The sequence below is a fragment of the Helobdella robusta genome (assembly GCF_000326865.2).
Source record: "Helobdella robusta unplaced genomic scaffold HELROscaffold_72, whole genome shotgun sequence".
In the NCBI taxonomy this organism is placed as follows: domain Eukaryota; kingdom Metazoa; phylum Annelida; class Clitellata; order Rhynchobdellida; family Glossiphoniidae; genus Helobdella; species Helobdella robusta.
The window spans coordinates 352,159-368,499 of record NW_008705409.1 but is presented as its reverse complement, the minus strand read 5'-3'; the positions used below and the strand labels follow the sequence as shown (position 1 = coordinate 368,499).

Genomic DNA, 16,341 nt, shown 5'->3' with positions numbered 1-16,341 from the left:
TAATGATAATGATGACAGTGATGGTGATGAATTTATAAGTGTGCATGTGTTGTGTATATATATATGTATGTATGTATGTATGTATGTATGTATGTATGTATGTATGTATGTATGTATGTATGTATGTATGTATGTATGTGTGTATGTATGTATGTGTGTATGTATGTATGTATGTATGTATGTATGTATGTATGTATGTATGTATGTATGCATGCATGTTTGTTTGTTTGTTTATATATATATGTGTGTGTGTATGTTTGAATGTCTGTATGTTTGCGTGTATGGATAACAAATAGATGCATACGTAAGTCATGTTGTATTTTTGTTGGCGAGGAAATGTACTGCATTTGTTTCATTAAATGTACACAAACGTACATTCACATAAATATACATATACATACAAACCAACATACATACATACATACATACATACATACATACATACATACATACATACATACATACATACATACATACATACATACATACATACATACATACATACATACATACATACATACATACATACATACACACATACAAACATAAATACACACATACAAACATACATACATACATACATACATATATTGGAAATTTAAAAACTTTTTCATTATTAGCTGCAGCTAAACATGCCAGCAACAACATTATAAGCTTGCTTCCATTGCTTGCTAAAACATTGCCTCCTAATACATATAATTTATCATTTGTTATTATTATTATTATTATCGTTATTAGTATTATTAATTATAGTAGTAGTAGCAGTAGTAGTGGTAGTTGTAGTAGTAGTAGTAGTAGTAGTAGTAGTAGTAGTAGTAGTAGTAGTAGTAGTAATAGTGGTAGTAGTAGTAGTTATTGCACTATCACTATTACATACGAACACATAAACCCAAGCAGTCAAACTGAGAAACATCCATACACACATATACAGAGATACAAAAACAAAGGCACATAAATACGTACATTGGCAGACAGAAAGACAGAATCACAGACAGACAGACATACATAAGCGCATAAAGACAGACAGTCAGACAAACATACATACGCGCTTATAGACATACAGACAATTACTAACAATTTCAACCACATTCTTTCAATAAAACGCCAGTATATAACACAACTCAGCAACAAAAACTTTAAAAATCCTAACATAACGTTATAAATTTCTTTTTCAATAACTAGAAAAGAAAGAAATAAAACCATGCCGCGACCAAAAAAACCAACCGAAGTAACAGAAAATGGCGAGGCTGCAGCAGCTGACTCAGCAACCGCTGCTGCTCCAGCTGATAGCGCCACAACTGAGCCGACAGCCGCCGTAACTGACTCTACAGCTAGCGATGCTGCGTCCGATAAAAAATCAAAAAAATCTAAGAAAGGTGGCGACGAGAAAGCTGAAGAAGTAGCGGCTGTAGTTGAGGATTCAGCCTCTCCGAAAGAAGAAGCTACCGAGGATGCAAAGGCAGCCAGCGACGAGAATCAACCACCAGCAGCATGCGTGGTTGCTGAAGACAAGCCACAACCTGAAAAAGTTGAAGCTTCGCATTTAGATGAAGATAAAAAGAGTGAATACGTGCCGAGGAAATTTGACGACCTGATGCCGTACGAGAACGATTTCGGAACTACATCCACCATTAAAATGACGAAAACTACTACGACAATCTCAGGCGATGGTGGTGTTTCAACAAGCAGCGTCTCTAGCTACCTCACCGGCCACAAAAGTGGCGATTCGGCCGTCCTCGGCGGGGTAGGTGCCACGGGGAGTAGCGCCACCGTTAAGAAAGTTCTTGAATCTTCCAACGTGACGTCACCAGGGTTGAGGATGCTTTATGATGTTAGTTGCTGATTGGCTGGCTGCTTGGTTGGCGAATGGATGTTAGTTGCTGATTGGCTGGCTGCTTGGTTGGCGAATGGATGAGTGAATTATAGAATTAATGAGTTAATGAATGCATTAATAAATAAATGCATGTTAAATGAATGAATGAATGAAATGCTGTTTGATTGATTCGGTGGTTGATTGATTGATTGATTGAACCTTCATGATTGCCATTGAATGGTGTTCCATTGAAGTTATTTCTCTACCGCTTAACAGTCGCGAATCAAAGAACTGGAGGAGGAATTAGATCTAGAAAGAGCATCTAGAATTAAGGTGACGATGATGATGGTGATGATGATAGTGATAGTAATGATGAGAATTTTGGTGATGATAGTGATCATCATCTTCTTCGTCATCGTCCTCATCATCAACATAGGCCGAACGCCAGCGTTCTGAACTTCAGAATGACATCACCATCTTGGCTGAGAGATTGGATGAAAACAACGAAGGAGCTAGAAGACAGGTTATGATGATGATGATTATTATTATTATTCCGGTGATGAGGAGGATGATTGTGATGGTGGAAAGGATGGCAGTGATGCTGACGATGACGACGATGATGATAAAGAACAAATCGTTAACATTCCCTCACACTTGGAAACGAACGCATTCCTCATCTCGTTCATGGCGCTGATTAATAAGTGATGAAGATGAGGACGAAGACGACGACGATGATTGTGCCGATTATGATAATAATGACGACGACGACGAGAAAATATTTACGATGATAAGGGAAAAAATGACGGTAACGAAAATAACTCAATGTAAACGATGGTTGTGATTATGCGATAACTTTCTCCTGTCTAATACCCTAAAAATAAGGCCCCCGAGGTCCCTCCCTCTTGAAAATCTCCCCTAAATCCCCATAAAACAACTGAAAGTAACTTCTCACCAGGCCGAGATAAACCGCAAGTTAGAGTTGGACTTGTCGAAACTTCAGCGCGATCTGGAGGACAACCAGTGTCAGAGCGAGTCGCAGATTTCAACCTTTCGAAAGAAGCATCAAGAGGCCATCAACCAGCTGAGCGACCAACTCGAATTAGTCCAGAAGGCTAAGCAAAAGTTAGTGCATTAACTGAATGAATGAGTGAATGAACGAATAGTTAAATGGAAAATTAAGTGAATTAATGAATTAATAAACGATTTAATTACATAATTATTGAGTAAATAAACACATGGTTGGTTGGATGGTTTTGGATCAAAAAGTTGATTTTGTTGGGTTGGTTGATTTGAAGGGGGTTAATTGTAGGTTTGATTAATTGATTGAATGATAAATATTTTTATATTTTTTTTTAGAAATTATTTTTCTTTTAATATATAGGGCGGAAAAAGACCGCACTAATTTAAAAACAGAAAATGAGGATCTGAAAAACCAGTTAGAACAGCTGGCCAAGGCTAAGGTACAATAAAAATGTTATCGTCATCTTCATTGTCACCCTCTTCATTATTATTATTATCATCATCATCACCGTCATTATTATTATTATTATTATTATTATCATCATCATCATCATCATCATCATCGTCATCATCGTCATCATCGTCACAATCGTCATCAACAGAACTACTCGGACAAAGTCATCAAGCAGCTGGAAGCCCAGATGGTCGAAATAAAAGGTAAATTAAGTCACTTTAGAAAAATCATTCAAGTCAAATTACACATCACAACTTACATCTTCTCCGCGTGGCAATCACAAAATTTACACGAAATTACAGAGTAAAACTATACTAAAATTTGACTTTACATTTTCTTTACAGGGCAATTACAAGATTTACACAAAAGTTTCACGGAGGCCCAAAACGTGAAGGCCCGTCTGCAGGCGGATAACAGCGAACTAATCAAAAGATTCGAAGAGTCGGAATCTCAACTGGTTCTCGCTAATAAGAATAAAAGTGCCGGTCTGAAACAGATTGAAGAACTGAAGGTTTGAATGGTGACCGAATGCTGATGGTTTTGACGAACGATGCTGATTATGGAGACGGTGATTTGTGATTAGAAAGGCAGTGATAATAATGACGTGGCACTAAGACGACAGGGCGTTATATTCAATTTAGACGCTATACATGATGTATCATGCTAAATCAAAAGATAAATTTAAAAGACAAAACATCACACACACACACACACACCCACACACACTACACACACACACACACACATCTAACCACAGTTGGCCATTGACGATGAAGGTGTAGTAAGGTCAAAGTTGATTGCGGACAACAGAACACTGCAGCAGACTGTCGAGCAGTTGCAAGAACAATTAGATGAGGAGGTGGCCGTGAAAGAGGATATGCAAAGACAAATTTCAAGGTTCGTTGATTGACTGGTCGATTGATTGGTTGATTGATTGATTGGTTGATTGGTTGGTTGATTGATTTATTCATTGATTGGTTGGTTTTTAGATTAGTAGATTCATAAAGTGATTGATTGATTGGTTGATTGGCTGATTAATTGATCTATTGGTCTTTCCAGATGATTCATTAATTTTTTTGGCTGTTTTATAACCATTCAAACATACACTCAAACATTTGCCAATTTATTTATTCATCATTAATTCATTTAGACTGGGCGGTGAGATAGCGATGTGGAAGCAGAAATTTGAAAGCGGAGAAGGAAACGTGAAGCCGGAGGAAGTTGAAGAACTGAAGAAAAAATTGACCGCAAGGTTAGACAAATAAAAGAATGAATGAATGAACGAACGAACGAACGAACGAATGAATGAATGAATGAACGAATGAATGAATGAATGATATTACAGAATTTTGGATAGCGAAGCACAGTTAGAAGCAGTCGTATCAAAGGCAGTCAGTCTCGAAAAAGTAAAAAGTCGTCTGTCGTTTGAGAATCAAACTATGCAAGCAGATATTGAAAAGGTTGGTCAATCAATCAATCAATTATTCAATTAATCAATCAATTATTCAATTAATCAATCAATCAATCAAAAAGCTTCAAGCAATCAATGCCCAAAATGAGAAACGCCAGAGACAATTTGACAAAATGATGGATGAATGGAAGAAGAAAGTAACTGAACAACAGGCTGAGATTGAAGCCTTTCAAAAAGAAGCACGAAACAGGTTGATTGATTGATTGGCTGATTGATTAATTGGTTGATTAGTTTATTAATTGATTGATTTGTTAGGTAGTTAGTTGATTGATTAGTTAATTGGTTGATTGATTGATTGATTCGCGGGTCGATTCGTTTGTATTATGATTGATTGAATGTTTATAGTTTAATAACTTGCCTTTTTCATTAAAGATTGATTGAAAGGACTGCTTGCTGGTTGATTGAATGGTTAATTAGTTAATTGGCCGAATGATTGATTGATGAATTTTAATTGATCTTCAAATGTTCGAGTGAATGATTGAAATAAAAGAAAATAATTTTAATAAGCGCGGCCGAAGCGTATAAAGTAAAAAGTCAGCTGGAAGAAGCCCAAGAAACTTTGGAGACTTTGAAGAGGGAGAATAAAAACCTCTCAGGTAGGTTGCTACCGCTACCACTACTACTACTACTACTACTACTACTACTACTACTACTACTACTACTACTACTACAGCTATCACTATTTCGACAGTAATTAAATGTGAAAACGTACATGTTAACTTATTATCATTGGTCGATTACAACTTGAAATACTACTAACACTACTACTGCCATTGCTACAGTCGTTATTGCACTACGACTGCTGCTACTACGGATAATAATAATAATTATATTTTTATTTATAATTATGACAATAATAATAATAATAATATAATAATACCAAACAAACAGAGGAGATATACGAGCTGACGGATCAGATCGGACAAGCGAACCACCGATTTTCAGAACTGGAGAAGCTGTCAAAGAGGATCGAAGCCGAGAGGGACGAGTTGCACGCCACTCTGGAAGAGGTTTGTGACGTCATTTCTACGTCATTTCTACGCCATCATTACGTCATCTGTTGTTTTATTAAAGCGTGGTTTTTATTTTTTTATTTCGTGATTGTGACTTCACTCTTGAGTGAAGTCATTTATAGGCAATTGATATATTACAGCCACACGATTTTTATATGATATTATTAAGTCATTATTACGTCATCGTGTAATCATAATTTTTTCAAATATCAAGGCGGAAAAGGCTCTGGAACGAGAGGAAGGTAAGTTGCAGCAGCAGTTGCAGGAGATTGCATCTCTAAAGGAGGAGACGAACAGAAGATTGGCGGAAAAGGAAGAAGAATTCGAAGTCGTTTGGTTAGTTTCGTTTCGTTTCCTACTGTTTCGTTTCGATATTAGTAGTTTTAGTAGTAGATGTTATTGTAGTAATAATATTTGTAGATATTGTTTTAAGTCCGTCGGCTGTTATTTGGAAGGTTGTTTGATTGTTCTCTGCATGCCTATCTTATAAGTCGTTATGAAATGTCTGAGAGTATTAGTTAATATTATTACATTCACTTTTACATTATTAACATTTAATTATAGTTTAAATCCAACGATAATTAATTGAAATCTAACAATAACTGAGACCAGTAAGAACCAGCAACGAGTCATAGACACCATCCAAGTAGACCTCGAGACAGAGGTTAGACACAAAATTGAGGCCTTAAAGGCAAAAAAAAAGTTGGAGCAGGTGCTCGCAGACTTGGAAGCGGCTCTCGAAGCTTCCAACAAGGCCAAAATGGAGGTGGATTCGTTGTTATTTTTATTATTTATTTCTATTTTCATTGTTGAATAAATGAATGAATCATGAATGAATAAATTATAATGGATGAACAAATTATGATAAATTATTGAACGATAATAAGGTGGAGAAGAACTTCAAGCGCTACCAGCAGCAGACGGGTGACCTGCAAAGATTGTTGGAGGAGGAACAAAGAAATAAAAATAATGCCGTCAAAGATGCTGCCCTGGCCGACAAAAGGGTTAACGGATATTTTTGATTTATTTCTTTACTCGTTGTTTATGGTGGCTCAGTGGTTAGAGCGCCAGGCCTGAATGTTGCAGTGACGGGGTTAGAATGCAAGAAGCTCCCTGCTGCCGCCTGTCATTTGTTACTTCAATACAACATGACCATTGAGAGTTATTTCACTAATTATCGCTCAGATCGGCCAGTTAAGTTCGGAATTAGAGGAATTGAAGGCCCAGTTGGAAATCGTTGAACGCAACAGAAGAATCCAGGACGGCGAATTACAGAAGATTACCGATTTGGCCAACGAACTTCAAGCAAATAATTCTTTGCTAAGTGCTGCAAAGAAGAAGCTAGAACTTGATTGGCAGACTGTTCAGGTTAGTGTTCATTCATTCGTTCGTTCGTTCATTCGTTCGATTGTTCATTCGTTTGATCGTTCGTTCGTTCGTTCACTTATTCGCAATTCATTTTTCATAAACAATCAAACACTCGACCCACCGTAGAGCGAGTTGGAAGACAGGAACAATGCGTTGAAATTAGTTGAGGAGCAGAGCAAGAAAGCCATTGCAGACGCGGCGAAAGTGGCGGACGAGTTGAGGCAGGAGCAGGAGCATTCTGGTCAGATCGAGAAGTTGAGGAGGGCTCTGGAGAATCAGGTCACTGAAGATTAGTGGGCTGATGCATAAGTGAACATTTTTCATTCTTTTCTTTCGCCAAGGCGTATCTTTAATTCAATCACATGCTACACATTTACTTAGCAATCAATCAATTAATGAGAAAAAATTGCCCAACCAATCAGGTAAAAGAACTGCAACGTCGTCTGGATGAGGCTGAGGCGAGCATCTTGCAGGGCGGGAAGAAGCAGATTCAGAATTTAGAGCAGAGGCTGTCCGACGCTGAACGTGAGTTCGAGAAGGAACAGCAGAAGAATGCAGAAACGCAGAAAGTTATTAGGAAACAGGAGAGGAGGTTAGGACGACGACAATTTTTAATAATAATTTCATTGTGAGAATGTTTATGGGTGATTGTGAGGCGTCTGTGAGCGGGCTCGCATACATTGGTCTGCGTGAAACATTACGAATATGGCGCTAAATAAATTAACAACAGTGACAATGATGATGATGATATTACTAAAGATTATAATAATAATAATAATAATAATAATAATAATAATAATAATAATAATAATAAACAGGATTCAAGAGTTGCACTTCCAACTGGAGGAGGCTCAGAAAGAGCACGAGAAGTCGAACAGCGTCATCGACAAGTTGCAAGCCAAAGTGCATGGCTACAAGAAGCAGGCACAAGAAGCCGTGAGATATGATGACGATGCTGTTGTGGTTGACGATGACGATGTTGTTGTGGTTGATGATGACGATGGCGATAGGGATGGTGATTGTGAAACTGATACCTACCGATCAATGATACAACAACACGCAGGAAGAAATAGCGGCTCTGAACGTAGCCAAATTTCGAAAACTTCAGCAAGAACTTGAAGAAAGTGAAGCCAGAGCCGAAATTGCCGAGTCAGTAGCCGGTCAATACCGGTCCAAAACCAGGACCTCAATAAACAGGGCCGAATCGGTACGTGTATTATGTACATTTATGTCATCAACATCGTCACCATCTCCATCATTACCATCATAGTCATCATCATTATTACCACCATCACAGCTTCAGCCAATGAGCGGCGTAACCATCAAGTCAACCACCACCCGTTATATCGAGAGCAGCAAAATGGATGGCCAATAAATAATAATAATAAATAATAATAATTATAAATAATAATAATTAAAATATACTAAATTATATATATATATATATATATACATGCATTTCGAAAATTATATTAATAATAAATAATAATAATTGTTATTATTATTACTACTGTCTTTTTTCATGTTAATTTTCTAGTTACCTTATTCAAATGTATGGTGAAATGAAATCAGTATATGTATGTATATATATATATATATATATATATATCTATATCTATACATATGTATATATATTTAGTTTCACATATGCCTTTATAACGATTTTATATACGTTGCCATATATATATATATATACATATATATATATATATATATATATATATATTTGTATATATATATATATATATATATCGTGAGTTAGCTTGGTTAATAAATTAAATAAAATTAACTTTCGTCTTTATTTTAAAGCAGAAATAAGCTATTTTTCTGGAAGCAAACGTTTAATGTGTAAATTTTATTTGTAAGTTTTACGTCGTTCTCTCTCTCTCTCTCTCTTTGTCTCTCTCTCTTTGTCTCTCTCTCTCTTTCTCCTCTCTCTCTCTCTCTCTTGAACAACCAATAATTAAATTTGAAAATCTACAAGCAATAAAAATAAAACGACATGAATAAAATCAACCAATGAAATAATTTGAACTCCACAACAACAACCAATAAAATTATTTACTCAAGTCTGTCAACCAATAATCAAACCGATCGCTTCATTCGGCCAATCAAAATCACTTCGACAGATCCCATAACTCAACTCCAGCAAACAGCCAACCAATCACAAAACCCCGTTTAAAAAATCGGCCAATCAAATTATTCCAAATTTATCGTATTAAAATCAGAGAAAGTGGAGAACCCGGACTTCGAGATGCTTCTCTTTGATTTCATCAGGTTCTTCAGTCTCGTTATCACCTTGTGAACGGACTGATGACGATGATGACGATATCAATCAATCATTCATTCATTCAATCATTCATTCATTCATTCATTCAATCATTCATTCATTCAATCCTTCATTCCTCCAGTCAGCCAATCGACAAACAAACAAACACGAAGAAAGACAGACGGACCTTATATTTTCTTATCCTATTGCTCTCAAGTTTGTAGTTCAAGCAGGTCTTAATATCAGTAAAATCTCTGTCGTTGTTTAGATCAATAAAAATTATATTATTTGCAATAGTCAATCAATCAATCAATCAATCAAGCAATCAATTAAACAAGCAATCAATCAACCAATCAACCAACCTTCCATTGTTTAAATCAACGAACGTTATGTTATCGTTCAGTTGTATGCCACGCAATAATTCCGTAGCACCGTCCTTTGTGTTAGGTATGTGCGAATGAACGAAAGAATGAAACAAATCATCAATGGATGAATGAAACAATGAACGAATGAGCAAGTAAATGAATAAACGAACGTGCGAATGAATGAACAAGTGACCAATCAAACAAACAAACGAACGAACGAAAAAACAAACAACTCATAAAAACCCACAATAGTAATATCAGGATTGCTTGAAAAATCCAACTCACTGACGCCTACATAATTCTCAATAGATTTTGAAAAAACCTCCAAAAATTCATCATTGAGTCCGTTAGCTGCCAATGACAATTTCCTCAAGGCTAAATTATCTGACAGGGCTCTGGCTAACATCGGCCCTATTTTGGACCCTATGTTATTCATAGAGAGTACCAGGCTGACGAGGTTTGTGTTGGTTAGTAGGCTGTAGAAAAGTGCAAGGCCCCCTTCCAACGAGATGTTGTTGTCTGATAAGTTTAGGAGAAAAAGTTGCGGGTCTGTGAGTAGGTACCTGGGCGTTTACGGTGGGATTTTGTGAAATATTTTGGAATTAGTGGTTGGTAGTGGGTGATTTAGATTTAGTGGGTAGTGGGTAGTCTTAGATTTGTAGACATGTTTATGATTAGTGATTAATTGAACATTTGTTTGTTTGTTTGTTTGAGAGATTTTTGGAATGCGTATTATTTACTTATTAAGATTTTGAAAGAAACTTTTTAGTAAATAATACATATTTTTTTTCTTCCACATCATCATCGTCGTCGTCATCATCAACATCATCATTATTATTTTCTTTTTAGAAATTTATTTGTACATAAACACAAACATAAGCAGAGGCACATACAGACATACAAACAAGCATACAAACACAGACAATCGCATACTTGGCCAAAAATCTCGCCCCATCATCTCCGATGTTGTTGTAGGCCAGTGATAACTCCATCAAATTCTTAGCGTGAGGCAGATTCGCCGTAAGTAACTGCAACTTGACGTCATCCAGTCTGCTGTGGTTGATTGACAGGATTTTCAAAAGTGGGGTGTTAATTATGAATTTGCAGAGTGAAAGGCAGTCCCATTTCGTGCAGTACATCATGTCCCACTCGAAATTCAAACCGCAGTTCTCTACCCGGTACATTATTTCTAGTTCCTTCGTTATGTTTTAAAGGTATTTATGCGTAAATTATGATAAGCCCACTTCTAAATATAGAAAAAAAATCCACTTCTAAATTAGAAAAGTAAGGAAAACTTACTTCTAAATTAGGAAAATACTGCCCCATAACTCCAAGATTCAGGTGTCCGTTGGGAGTTTCTTTGGAGGTGATGTCATCGAAGTTTATCGATTCCCGCTTGAAATCTTTGGGAAGTTCCACTGGTATTAATAATTGATGAAGGCAGAGTCTTTTGACGAAACTGAAAAAAAAATGAAACGAGTTTTAAAAAAATCATAGTAATTATTTTGATTGTATTTGAATGTAACCCATGTGCAACTTATATAACTCCAACCCCATACAAAATTCAAACATTAATTAATTTTTATATGATCCTAATTTCAACAACCATTCAATCAATAAATAAACGACCAAAGAAACTAGACAACCAACCAATCGACAAACAGACCAAAAATCCAACCAACCAATCAGCAGAAAAATAAACTAACCTACCACCCAATGAGCAAAATTTGATCAAATTTTTAAAATCATGATTTAGAGGCACAAAGCTGGTAATCTTATTCTTCAAGAAGTGCTCGAAAAAAATTCTTTTGTGGTTATTTTCGTAGTCATTCAAGTCGAGATGTTTCAGTTCAGCTCCTATTAACTGTTCGCTTCTGTATAAATTTGTGTGTGTGTGTGTTGTATATGCATGTGTCTGTGTGTTATGTGTGTGAGCGTATGTTCCTCTCTGTTCTTGCGTATGCATTTGTATGTGATCATTATTACATGCTATAAATAATTATAATAATATTATTATCATAATTATATTACTTCCTTTCCCAATATCGGTCGCTTGTGATTCTATGTGTGACGATGGAAAGTGGAAGGTCTAAGCTCAACCTCTCAACGACGTAATTTCTATCTTCAGCTGATAAGCTCTCTAAATCTATCGGCTCTCCTGATTAAGAAGGTTAGGGAAGGTTTGGGGTAGAGGTAAGCGGGAATTGAAATTTGTTCCAAAACCCACCCAATTTTTTTGTCATTCCCGCTTCTCTCCCGATTTTCCATTTATAACAATTTCCCGAAAATAATTTCCATTCCCTATTCATCTCAACTCACTCCCGCGTTTTCCCTCCCATCCCCTCCCGTTTCCCATTTTCCCCACAGAGTTATATAGAGTTGTTACTATTCTGCTACTACTTCTGCTACTACTGATAATGACAAACAACAATAACAGCAACAACAACAACACTAATGATAATAATAATAACAACAAAAACAAAAGACAACTTTCGAATGAGTTGACGATGACGTCAAGAGCCTTGTTACAGAACGGTTGAACGTAAATTAAGTTGTATTTGAGGTCTTCTGCAATTGTACGTCTGGTCCTTATCGAAGTTTTGTGGATTAGGAGATTTGTAAGTTTCTCAAACTCTTCGTTTGCCTCTTCAACGTCTTCACTACTAGCTGCACTGTCATCCTGGGGTATTTTTTTAACTTTTACGAAGTAATTCGATTGAATTTTGCTGTTTAGACAAAGTTTACTTAACAATTATTGTACATTTGTATGTGAAACATGTTTTTTGGAATAAAATAAAATAGTTTATTAGGATTATTTCAACTATCTTGGTGACTAAAGTTCATCTTATATTTTTAAGATACGATGAATTAATGTTTAATTAAACTGTTAATAAAATCACGGGTCAAATATAAACTTTTATTTCCTCTTCTTCGTCTTCCTCCTCATCATTATCGGCCATTTCTTCTTCGTCATTATCATCTAAAGCATCTATGGACCTGTTCAGCTTTCTGTCCATGATCCACTAATAATCTAATTTCTTAATTTCTAATCTGAAATTGAATTTAGAGATAATTCAATCAAATTAGTGAACAATTTCAAGAGAGAACTACTTTGAGGAATAAAATAATCAATTAGAAATTTTAAAAAATATCAGCTGAGATCAGTTTAAACAGCTGTTTTATATTTACATAGCCAACTGTTTTCAAATCTAAAGGGCGAAAAACGCGTATTCGAAAGATATACTTTGTTCAAATTCATTGCAAATATTATTTAGATGTAATAATATTTGATAAATTTGTTTAATTATAAAATTAAAATCTACCAATGATTCAGGTAAGAGTAAGTTTTTCAACTTATAACAGTACTTAGTAAAATTTTAAACTTAAATTAACTTTTAAAATATTTGTTTGTATAAATTTATTAACTTAAATTAACTTTTAACACATTTGCCCGTCAAATTTAATCCTCGTCATTGACTATTCCTTAAATTTTGTTCATAAAATTCTCAAGAATGGCTTCTAAAAAATTAAAATATAAATTATTTAACGATTAATTTAATTTAAATTTGCATCATTAATCACAATTTATAAAAATTTATCAATCTATGAGATGTCTTCCACGAAATCTACTTCTTCTTGGATGTCATGGACAACTGATGATTTAGTGATGCGACGTTTCCAAGTTTTACCTGAATTGTTGGTTCGTTTGAGCTGCATTTTACTATTGTTATTTAGATTGTTTAGAAGGTGGTTTTTAACAGTGAGCCATTTATTTTAAGCACTATTCACTTTTATTACGTTTTTAATTAAGACAAAAAAAATGTTATTTGAGACTAGAAAAAGCCCCAAAAATATGGAATGCTGACAGACACACACTAACAAAAAATGAATAAAAATTAATTTTGAATAAAAAAATTAATTTTATATTTTCACTATTAAAAACAGACTGCAATCACATTGAGAAGCCAACCAATCAGTAATTTTATTTAGATTTGTTTTTTTAAATATCCAAAAAAATTATTTGAATAATTCATGAAATAAATATTTTTTTTAATATTTCAATTAATACATCTTTATAAATAAATTTTAGCATTTTTATCTCATTAAATTCAATTTTTTCAGAGGCTATAGAAATATTATTTGAGAAATTATTGCCCTGCATAGAAATTTCATCCTTAGAAACTTTAATCTTTTTTTCATTTTCTAATGAAGTTAGTGAAATATTCCTTCTTTTGTTATTATTTTTATTATTAATATTTTTTATTATTATTACTATTTTTTAGATAGTTGGCTACCTTCAAAGCTTGTTCATTAGTTTGAAAGGCAAAATTTTCAAATCAAAAAATGATGAGGAGGAAGAGGATGATGGTCACAGTAAAGGTCGCGGTGATGCTGTTGGCGATGCAGTTGAAATAGCTAAAAAGATATTAAAAGTAACTTTCATTATTATTACTTTTATTATTTTATTTTTATTGTTGAATTAAATCTAATAATGACAATAATGATAATATTAATAATTTATTAGTACAAATTTCACCCTAACCAGAACTGCTTGGATGTAATTTCCAGCATAAAAGTTTGCCTGGATTACTTGATAGCTAAAGATAAGAAAATAAAATTCATCTATATTAGATCTTTGCTCAGCTGTGTTCTCAACGTCATTCAATCCTCTTACATTCATTGTAAAGTTAGTGCTGATTGGAGGATTTTCAGTAGGGATGTGCTGGATTTAATTAATTCAGGGATGTACTAATTTGAAGGCTGATGAGTTGTGGCTAGAAGATTTGTAGAAATGGAAATTTCTACTACTGATGGAAATAGTTTAGATATGTATTGATTTTATGGGCTTACTATTGGTAAGATTAGTGTGCTGGGGGATTTTTAGAGATGTGCTGCTTTTAAGATTATTGTAGTGGGGCATTCTTAATTTACGAGCTGCTTTTTGATTAACTTTTAAAATTATTCCTTCGCACAGGAAAGCAGAGGAATATATGGAGATTGCATGGAACTTGTATCAAATGAATTGTCTACATTATTTAAAAGTACATATGCCATTCAAAGTGTGAGTTGATTGGTTGGTTGCTCGATTGAATAATTGGATGAATGAATGAAAGAACGAGTGAATGAATGAAAGAACGAGTGAATGAATGAGTGAGAGGCTGGTGAATGAATAAATTAATGAATATATGTTTGAATAAATGAGAAATTATTGATTGATTGATTGTCAATTGACTTTTTTGCTCTCTTTTTTTCATTAACTTATTCTCTCATTTACACTTTTGTTCATTCATTCATTCATTTATTCCTTCGTGTATTCATTCATTGACTCATTATTGCAGAGTTTATTGAAATTATTGGAAAAGATTGAGACACAGATGACGAACGAGAATAAAGAAAATAATAATGATGATGTTGATGATGACGACGACGATGATGATGTGGAAGAAAAAGAATATGTATTATTTACTATGGGTAATTTTTATCATGATTATTTTATCATTATTAGTAGTAGTAGTAGTAGTAATAGTAGTAGTAGTAGTAGTAGTAGTAGTAGTAGTGGTAGTAGTAGTAAAAGTTGTCATAGTACTTGTATTATAAAGTGAAATGTAATTCGGTTTCAATTGTTTCCATTGTATCGACGAGGAGTGTCTTTCGGTTCCACGTGTCGTAGTCGGGTCGAAAATATTTCCTTTGCATTTCTTAATCCATTAACCTTCAGTCGAGTTGAAGTTCGTCTGTCCGAAATAAAAAATTCATTGAAATTGAAAACGAATTGAAAAGACGTCGTTCAATGTAATTCAATAAGCACAAAATTATGCAACCACAAAGCTAGTAACCAGTACATAATAATAATAATAACAATAATGTAACCAGTACATAATAATAATAATAACAATAATATGATTATTATTATTATTTAGCTATAAATGAACTTGCTCGTGTTTGCGGCATTGTATCGAGTCTAGATCGAAATGCTACCGTAAATCTCTGGAAGTTTATCGTCAGGTTATTATTATTTGTACTATTATTGCTTATTAATATTAATGTTTATTATGATGATGTGGTGATGATGAAAAGCATCATATTCAGCAATCATCGAGGCTGATGGCGCGATAACGATGATGATAACAATAATAGCACTTTTATTACGACGGCAATAATATTGAACAGCGTTTCTTGCTCAGAAAAGCACTCTTACAAGCTGACAGCCCTTAGATTTGGTTACATTGTAAATGTTCTCTGCAATGATATCAAGAGTTTCGCCCGTGAAGTCGCTTCCACTGATAAAGTTAGTGAAAATATGATGACGTCATTATCAACATCATCATTAATATTATCATCAACAACTTAAACGTCATCGTAATTTACAATCGTCTTCTCGTTCTCACTCCCTCACTCTTGTTAAACAATCTAATGCTAAATCTGCGTTTGCTTTTTTGGCCTTTCTCTTTGGAAGTCTCTCTCTCTCTCTCTCTCTCTCTCTCTCTCTCTCTCTCTCTCTCTCTCTCTCTCTCTCTCTCTCTCTCTCTCTCTCTCTCTCTCTCTCTCTCTCTCTCACTCTTCTCTC

General features: G+C 34.6%; 2 protein-coding genes across 2 annotated transcripts in view; one reads left to right on the top strand and one right to left on the bottom strand.

The window, feature by feature from the left end:
* Positions 1-9,338: 9,338 nt before the first annotated feature.
* On the bottom strand, positions 9,339-12,790 carry HELRODRAFT_181531 (hypothetical protein; the record flags this gene model as incomplete). Its single annotated transcript, XM_009031324.1, has 9 exons — positions 9,339-9,449; positions 9,596-9,662; positions 10,004-10,336; positions 10,707-10,969; positions 11,073-11,232; positions 11,480-11,647; positions 11,805-11,931; positions 12,264-12,453; positions 12,689-12,790. 9 exons carry the CDS (start codon positions 12,788-12,790, stop codon positions 9,339-9,341), a joined length of 1,521 nt encoding a protein of 506 aa, XP_009029572.1.
* A 593-nt stretch (positions 12,791-13,383) lies between these two features.
* Positions 13,384-16,341, top strand: part of HELRODRAFT_194280 (hypothetical protein) — a gene marked incomplete at its 5' end in the record, with an annotated part of 8,490 nt that continues 5,532 nt past the window's right edge. Inside the window, 6 exons of the mRNA XM_009031323.1 lie at positions 13,384-13,473; positions 14,057-14,206; positions 14,320-14,460; positions 14,749-14,815; positions 15,695-15,779; positions 15,945-16,062. Coding sequence (XP_009029571.1) covers positions 13,384-13,473; positions 14,057-14,206; positions 14,320-14,460; positions 14,749-14,815; positions 15,695-15,779; positions 15,945-16,062 — 651 coding nt within the window. The remainder of the gene's footprint in view (positions 13,474-14,056; positions 14,207-14,319; positions 14,461-14,748; positions 14,816-15,694; positions 15,780-15,944; positions 16,063-16,341) is intronic.